General features: G+C 34.8%; 1 protein-coding gene and 1 long non-coding RNA gene across 7 annotated transcripts; both read right to left on the bottom strand.

Moving 5' to 3' along the window:
- Window positions 1-1,968: 1,968 nt before the first annotated feature.
- LOC113293756 lies at window positions 1,969-2,742 on the bottom strand. Its single transcript, XR_003332532.1, has 2 exons — window positions 2,482-2,742; window positions 1,969-2,354 (listed from the first exon to the last, which is right to left on the bottom strand). It is a non-coding gene; the product is annotated as an uncharacterized LOC113293756 (long non-coding RNA).
- Window positions 2,743-3,416: 674 nt separating this feature from the next.
- LOC113300338 lies at window positions 3,417-5,812 on the bottom strand. Of its 6 annotated transcripts, none has more exons than XR_003335720.1 (3): window positions 5,461-5,812; window positions 4,871-4,925; window positions 3,417-4,131 (listed from the first exon to the last, which is right to left on the bottom strand). XR_003335720.1 is itself a non-coding variant. In XM_026549565.1 (2 exons), exons 1-2 carry the CDS (start codon window positions 5,504-5,506, stop codon window positions 3,657-3,659), a joined length of 534 nt encoding a protein of 177 aa, XP_026405350.1. In that variant the 5' UTR covers window positions 5,507-5,812; the 3' UTR covers window positions 3,417-3,656. The 6 variants fall into 6 exon arrangements, 1 of the variants encoding a protein (XP_026405350.1); XR_003335722.1 differs by having other exon boundaries at window positions 3,417-4,144; XR_003335721.1 differs by lacking the exon at window positions 4,871-4,925.
- Window positions 5,813-8,254: the final 2,442 nt, after the last annotated feature.

Consider the following 8,254-nt stretch of genomic DNA (forward strand, 5'->3'; position numbering starts at 1 on the left):
TATTAATAGGTAATTAGGCCTTGTAGAATTGTATTGTGTAGAAAACGATTAAGAGACCGGTTAGAGATTTCTTGTATAGCTTTTAGGTCTAAAGCTAGGGTTTCGTTGTGAGTGCACATTGGTGAGGAACAAGAGACAAGGTTATCGTCTCGGGTAATTGTTGTGGTGTAACCAAGGGTTTGCTGGGATTCACACGACGTTGTAATCGTTTTTCTTCATAGTGGATTTGAGTTAGTGCGGCTCAAAGTGGACGTAGACAATATATACAAGTTGTATGTATTGGTCGAACCACTATAAATCTTGTGTCTTATGAGTTGATTTATCTTTTTCGTATTATTATGGTTGTTTGTGCTTGGTTTACTTATTATTCATCATAATATCTCAAGATCCGTTATTCCGCGGTTGTCAGTGATTATTCCCTAAGAAAATCCTGACACACACAACAGTGTAAGCACATAGGTGTCTGGTACCTCAATTAAAAACATCCACCTGGCCATAACTAATATCTTTATACTGTGATGTAAATAGTAATATCTCTTAAGGCTAGTTTGGTATTGCTGTGAATTTCAAAAAAGCGCTTTTCTGTTGTGTTGTGTTGTGCATTGTTGTGTTGTGCTGTGGAAATAAATCGACATGACGTTTGGTAAACTATAATTTAAAAAGCACTGTGCAATTAACAAACTGTAAATTCTGTTTGGTAAACTGGTATTTAAAAGTGCTGGTGATGTAGTTAATGACGAAAATAAACATATTTCAAAAATTAGTTTTAAATACAATTTTATTATAATAAATTAAATTTCTAATTTTAACATATTTAATAAAATATAATATATTTATTTTATTTTTTATTACTTAATAAAAAAATTATGTTTATGGTTTGCTTAGAAAATATCATTATTTTAATATTTATTAAATTTTTTATTATTTTAAATAATAATTTTTAATTATTTTTGCATTTATTATTTTAAATAAAAAATGAAAAAAATAGAAAAATAAAATAAAAGTTAGAAATTTAATGGGGTAAAACTTGTCTTTATAATAAATTAACAAGGTTAAAATAGAGAATTAATTAAATCGAATTATGTGGGTCCACAGCTTCTGCTTTTCCAACTTTTAAAAGCTATTGTTGAGTAGCTTTTAAAAACAGGCTTAAAATGAAAGTGCTTCTCTCCAAAAGCACTTTGAAGAAAATTTTACCAAACATAATTTTTTGTAAAAGTTTGTTACAAAGTGCTTTTGGTTGAAAAAATGCAATCCCAAACGGGGCTTTACTGTCATGTAAATAAAAATGACCTTGCAAACAGAAATAAGTCAGCGAAAAAATTACTCGAAGATATCTGCGTAAACACTTTAAAATATAAAGATTATACGACATTCAAAAATGAGCTGCACCAATTTAAGTCTTCCTTATTGCTAATTGACAAGCATTATCATTACTTGGCCTATTTTGATCAGAGTTTCTATGAACCACTAAAGTATTTATGCAACAATAGTAGACAAGGTCCAGAAATTCAACAAAGTACAAGATCTTGACTATTACTGCATATACCATAAACTTCAAGTTGCAGCATCTCTTCTAATCTCAGATTTGGTAAGTTCCAATTCTATCTGACCTTGGGTAAGATTTGATCAATGGACATCAATTGAAATCAACAGCTGCGAGACAGCCCAGGGTGTGATCTTCGAGTATAGGGTTTATTTGGTGGTAAATTTCGTACAGCTTGGCAAGCCATCAATTGGTACCGTGGCTTACTAGAATCCATGATCGCAGAACCCCAAGAAATGGTGCACAACAATTATAAGTAGATAGAATTCAAAATACACTGTAAGTGGATATATTACTGCAGGCTCTGGTGTGATCCAGTTGCACTGTAACAAACATATCACTGTTTGAATTGCCAGGTACTTAGTAGGGGTAATTGAGAAACAGAACTGATACAACAACAAAACTATGCAGGGAAATATCAATTCAAGCATAACTAGCAATGAGATATAGATTCTATCAAGCACCAAAACATGCATTTAATGTAACTATCATCAAAAACTAACAACATTTATAGATGAAGCAAATCCAAAGTGAACACTTGTAATAGCCAATAAGATCTGCAATGAAAATCTACACTAGCAACTGAAATGTAAGCTCTGAACTGATCTTTCTGTGTTGATAAGAGAAAGCTACAAGTACATACAGCACTACCAGGATCAGAAATGAAAACACTCCGAAACTTTTTCCTAATTAAAAACAATTTGGAAACTGTGAGAAATTGACAAAATCTCTATTCTCAAATTCAATGATTACCAGTATAACCAATCCCAATCTCAACTGATGTTGTGTTTCTCCCATCAATGAGAACCTGGAGATGCTGAAAAACTTGGTGATAACTCCCATACATAGAAAAACCAAAAACATGAATGTTCAGTATTGTGGGCTAAGATCAAGAATAAAAATATCAAACACCACCATCATTTTACAGATCTTACCTAATAAAGAGATTTGAGACTGGATAGATCTGCCATATCATGACTAGAAGGGAACTAATAAATTAGATCCGAGAGGAGAAGTCATTATGACAACAATTTCAAAGATCGGTGTCTTCTGTCTTCTCTTTAATCTCCACCAAGCTATGTGTAATGGTTCACCAAAACTAATTTTATCATAAACCCCCATCTGATCTGATTTTGGAGCCGGCAAGAAGAAATGCAGTTACTTGTTTTTCCGCCTCCCTCACTCACACTGCCAGCCTCCACTCTCACTCAATGTCTACAAAAATATTAGGTCTTGGTTCATTTATAAGGGGAATATGATATTTCACTAGAATACCCTTCATCTAACCCCACTGGCCAGGCAGTGAGCAAACATCTTTGATCTTTGTGGAGACTGGAGAGTATCTTAAATTGATTAGAGTTGTTAATCTACTCAATAGCAGATGCGCACATCCAAGGAACTATCTTGGCAGCCAATGCGGCCTGGATACCAGTAGGAGAAAGCAACCATGTTTCAGGTTGTGCGGTGCCTAGCATAGCTAGCAAGATTATGGGCAACTATATTTTCCCTTTTATGTTGATGTAGCTGAACTGAATTGAAGCAAACTGTTTGGCGAGCCTAAGAATTTCGAATATGTTAGGGTGGATCTTCCAAGGAGGGATGTGTTAGCGGAGTTGAGCAGGTTCACCACTAACTTGAGTCCCCTTGGATGGTACACCTGTCCAGGCCAATCTTCTTTGGCAAAATTCACAGCCTACAGAAAATCTTGAGATTCAGCGCAAGACCAGCTTGGAGATTTGACTTATGTTGTTCAGAATTGTCAGAAATGTTAATCCCTGTTAGGTTGCAGTTTTCAGTTTGTTCATAGTCATAAGTGCCATCCACAGCATAAATCTTGGAAAACTAAGATTATAAAAATTCTGACCAGTCATTCCCAAATTATTCAATTATATGCTATTGCTGATTAATATTCTTTTGACAGACAAAACGGGAAGAAAGAACTAAAAAAGGACTAGTGCTGCAACTATCCCGTTACAAAGGATATCTTCAGCAGTAACAAGTACTCAAACATAGTCATTCTCGTTATAAAAGACAATTACATAGAATCTTAGATTAGCCCTGAGCAAGAGCTAAAAGCCCGCACTTATATCAGAAGACTGTAATATTGATTTCAGAAACTCACGATTATGTGTTCTTCATTACAGTAAGAGCTGCAAGCCTTCACTGACATCAGAAGACTGTAACATTGATTCCGAAAATGCTTCCCATCCACCGGTTTTATACCCCAAAAACATACCCCGGCTATGTGCCCACCTCGTACTGGTCCCCCGAAACCTCTCTCAGACCCACCATTTCCCATCAACGGTTTTATACCCCGGCTGCAAGCCTTCACTGACATCAGAAGACTGTAACATTGATTCCTAAAATGCTTCCCATCCACCGGTTTTATACCCCAAAAACATACCCTGGCTATGTGCCCACCCCGTACTGGTCCCCCGAAACCTCTCCCAGACCCACCATTTCCCATCAACGGCTGCCATCCATGACACATAGGGGTGTATTTAGTTGGGGTACAAAACCGGTGGATGGGAAGCAGCTTCGGATTGCTGAAATATCCTGATTTGCTGTTGCAGTGATGTTGGGATCTGTTTTTGCGTACTGAGAGTGAACATTATTAATGTTTATTGAATTTAAAAGGCAAGCTACAGATAGATACACATCAGAAGCATATGCTCAAAGTAACATGCATTTTAGGATGCCATCGTGACTAAACAACAAGATGCAATTAACGACATGAAAGCAAGTTATACATGAAGATTACTATTTAAACAGTTCTGGAGAGAAAGCAAAATAAAAGCATAAAACGTAGTGCACAACAAATTGATAAGGTCAAGCACAATGACATTGCTTTCTGCCTTTCTGGACAGAAAGCAAAATGAACAAATTGATAAAACGTAACCCAGAACAACAGTTCTGCAGAGAAAGCAAACTGAAAACCTCAACAATGGATCAAGGCTTTCCGCCATTTTACTGAACCATGGGCAAGAAGCATGGCTACTCAGGTTAAAGCTACAACAGTATACATTCTGTTCCTTCTACAGATGCAGCTCAACGCAACCCATATATACCAAAATTAAAAATCCCTAACAAATTTCACTCGCATTCTTTAGTTGTTCCACCAACCAACAATCACTAACACACTCCCACAAAACAATGTAAGAAAGCAAGTATGGTGCTTGTAAATATTTGCCTAGTCATACTGTTGAGTAAATATGAATTGACGTCACAAACAGAACTAATTCAGTGAAAAAATAATAGGGATATCTGCATATATAGGAAAAAATGTCAAAATTCAAAGAACGCCTGTTAGAAACAACTTTATACCATGATACAATGCCCACTATCTGCCACATTGTAGTTTCCCGCAGCCAATGGAAGCCTAACCAAATTGCAACAGAACCTGTTTCAATCCTCTTACCATGATAATAACGAAAAATCGTTACCATATTTCAATTGCATTTTTAAAAATTGAACCAACAAACTAGCACACTCCAATACAACATTTAGGCGGAAGCAAAATTAGCAGAATCAATTAATGAAGATCCCGACTTATAAGTAGTTCCAACTAATGGCTTTAAGTAAGATTCCTGTTGTTAGTAAGAATTGTAATCATAATAGATTCCATCAAGCTTAAATTAAATCTAAACTGAAGTAAACATTTGTAATCCTAAGTAAGGTATACAAAATTCAGATACCCGTAATCATAAGAGTTAATTGCTGTCAATCCCACTCAAATTAAAACCTAGATTACAAGCTTCCTCACTATTTGCTCTGTAACAAACATGAATAAGGTTGATAGGAGTGACTGGGCAAACAGAACTGATCAACATTAACAACAATTACAGATGAAAGTAAATCTAAATTAAACATTTGCAATAATTTTAAGATCTTAAAAAGATCAGTTTGAAGCTTACATTTCAAATGTCGGAGAAACCCCCAATATGTATCAAAGCTTAACATAACCCTAATTGCTTAATCTGATGATTATCCTGTTTGATTCGATAAACCATACAACTCATATTTCATAAACTTCCAAAGATTCACTCCACTGCCTCAAAATTTTCATTTCACTGTATGGGACACCATAGTCTCATCCCAAAGTTACTGATGAAATTGAACATCTGAAACGATTTCAAATATCTGCTTCTTTGATCTCCATCAAGCCATCTATAAACCAAAACCCATGACACATCTGATCAGGGAAACAGATAGCTCCGGTTACTTGTTTTTCCCCCACAGTGGCGGCCGCACTCACACACAGTAGTCTCACTCTCTTATCTCTACCGAAAGTTTAGGGTTTGGTAGATATATATACTGGAGTTTCTTCAATTTACTAAAATGCCCTTCAACTATCTCCAGTCACGAGTATAGGAGTATATGAGAACTAGAGGATTTCGATGTTACTTTGATTTTTAAACCAAGAAATACTAGTTGCCAATTATTCCCCCAAATGCAATAATAATACGGAAAATGAGTCATTTCTCCAAATATTTTTAAATCACGGTTCAAATGGACGAGTAAAAAAAATATTTGGGTGAAATGGTCAAAAAAATAAATAATAAGGATGAAATTAGTTTCATCCTAACTTAAATTTAAAAAATAACAAGGATGAAACTGGATATATCCTGTGCAAATTAAAAATAAGAAAAAATATTTGAAAATGGGCACGATGAAACTGGTTACATTACATTTTTGTCCATTTAAACAGTATCAAAATCTAACTGTCCATTTCACCCAGGAATTGTTGATTTTGGTCTTTTTAACCAATTTTGTGATGATAATAATACAAAAAAATCTCTTGAGGCAGGGATGTCACAACAATCATGCTTGGGACTTGAAAAATGGAGGAGTAATTTTTCAAATTCCGTCACGAAGGAATTTGCAAAGGAGCAGGACAATGCGCGTGCCGATCTTGAGTGACTAAAACAATCCAACCTAACCATAGGAGGATGATGAGAGTTAGTCCATGTATATTTGCCACCAGTCATTGGCAAGTCCATGAGTTTCATGGCTACTAACAAATCTCCTGAAGTAAATCCTGCTAGTTGTACAACCCCCTGCAACATTTCTCTGTGATAGAGAAAGAACTACATTGAAATTTCCACCAATTACCCATGATTGTCAAACAAAAGCCTAATATTAGAAATCTTTTGCTAATATTGCCTATAATAATAATTATAATCAGATACTCCATAAATTGAGGTGAATAACCATTCAAAATTATCAGAGACATTCTTGAATTTAATAAAAATCGAAAAAGTCTCTAATAGGTAGTCTTCCATCCGCATAAATATTACATCCTTCCACATCACACTTATACCCCTAGAAGATCCTTCAGAAGCTACATGTAAGAAGTCACAATCAGAGTTGCCCCATAATGGAAGACTCGCTACATGTTTAGACTCTTGGATTGTGCAAATTGTTACTAATTGAATGCCTAATTGCAATTATTTTATTCATCCTCACCCATACCCCGAATAAGGTTTTTTCCTGCCCATTCATAATTGATGCCCGATGGGTTACAAGAAGAGGATATTGATTATTTGTGCTGCATTAATGATTTGATATTCGTGAGTCATATGACCTGATAATGTACTACTCATTTATGTTTAATGACAAGTTCATTATATTTCCATTTAATGTTATTGTCTCAAAGTTGACTATAAAATCAATTCTATATAAAGCATTGTACTTAAAATACTTGATTTTATTTATGACGAGATAGTGAGAAGTTGGAGTAAGCTAATAAAAATGTCCGGTCAATTATTTCATCAAAAAATTGAACACAAAATTGGTTAAAAAGACCAAAATCAACAATTTCTGGGTGAAATGGACAGTTAGATTTTGATACTGTTTAAATGGACAAAAATGTAAAAATAGGCAGGATGTAACCAGTTTAATCCTGTCCATTTTCAAATATTTTTTTTTTATTTTTAATTTATACAGGATGTATTACTATTTTTTTTGGTCATTTCATCCAAACTATTTTTTACTCGTCCATTTGAACCGTGATTTAAAAATATTTTCACAAATGACCCATTTTCCGAAAATTGAAAAAGTAGTTCAGTGTGCTAGTAGGATAGGGTTGTGCTAGAATGACCAAGATAATTTTCTGCAAAATGCCCAAGGGGAGATTGCACGGTTTAGGCTGCCTATATTTTTGGAAATATGTGATGGGCGAAGTAGACCCAACCATTCCACTCTGTATCGTAACTCCACTCTACAAGAAAATCAAAACATTTTGTTATATATGTGGCACAAGATCAGCAACCATTTCATGTTAAAGTTCAAAATTCTGTTCCTGGGTTATTTAATTTATTTTTCCTTTCTTTTTGTTTATATTATATGTTCTTCTAATCCTAGGGTTTGGTATGATTTATATATGGACATTTTGTATGACTTACTAAACAAGCCGTTGAGCTGTTTGCAGCCCAGCAGTGAGGAGGAGGCCCTATTATTATTTCCGGAAACTATACTGCTGTGTGTTATAAAACGGTGGCTAGATTTTCATTTTTAAGAACCAAATTGCATGTAGCTTCGTGAATCGGTATAGTTCATGGTCAAACTGTAAAACTCGGTATGTCTATATAAAATTATGGTGGATATAGGAGACTACCATACCTTATTACATGAGCAAGGTTTGTATTTTGCATTTCTCTTGTTACATAAAGATAAATTCTCGCCTCTAAACGTAGTGCCTTGACAAGA

The sequence above is a fragment of the Papaver somniferum genome, chromosome 7, assembly GCF_003573695.1.
Source record: "Papaver somniferum cultivar HN1 chromosome 7, ASM357369v1, whole genome shotgun sequence".
Taxonomy (NCBI): Eukaryota; Viridiplantae; Streptophyta; class Magnoliopsida; order Ranunculales; family Papaveraceae; genus Papaver; species Papaver somniferum.

Excerpts from the sequence above, each read along its gene's own strand:
- LOC113300338 (XM_026549565.1), bottom strand. The coding sequence starts at position 5,506 with ATGTTAAGCTTTGATACATATTGGGGGTTTCTCCGACATTTGAAAT. Across the intron at positions 4,145-5,460 it reads GTTTCTCCGACATTTGAAAT|TACGCAAAAACAGATCCCAA; the intron begins GTAAGCTTCAAA and ends GTTCACTCTCAG.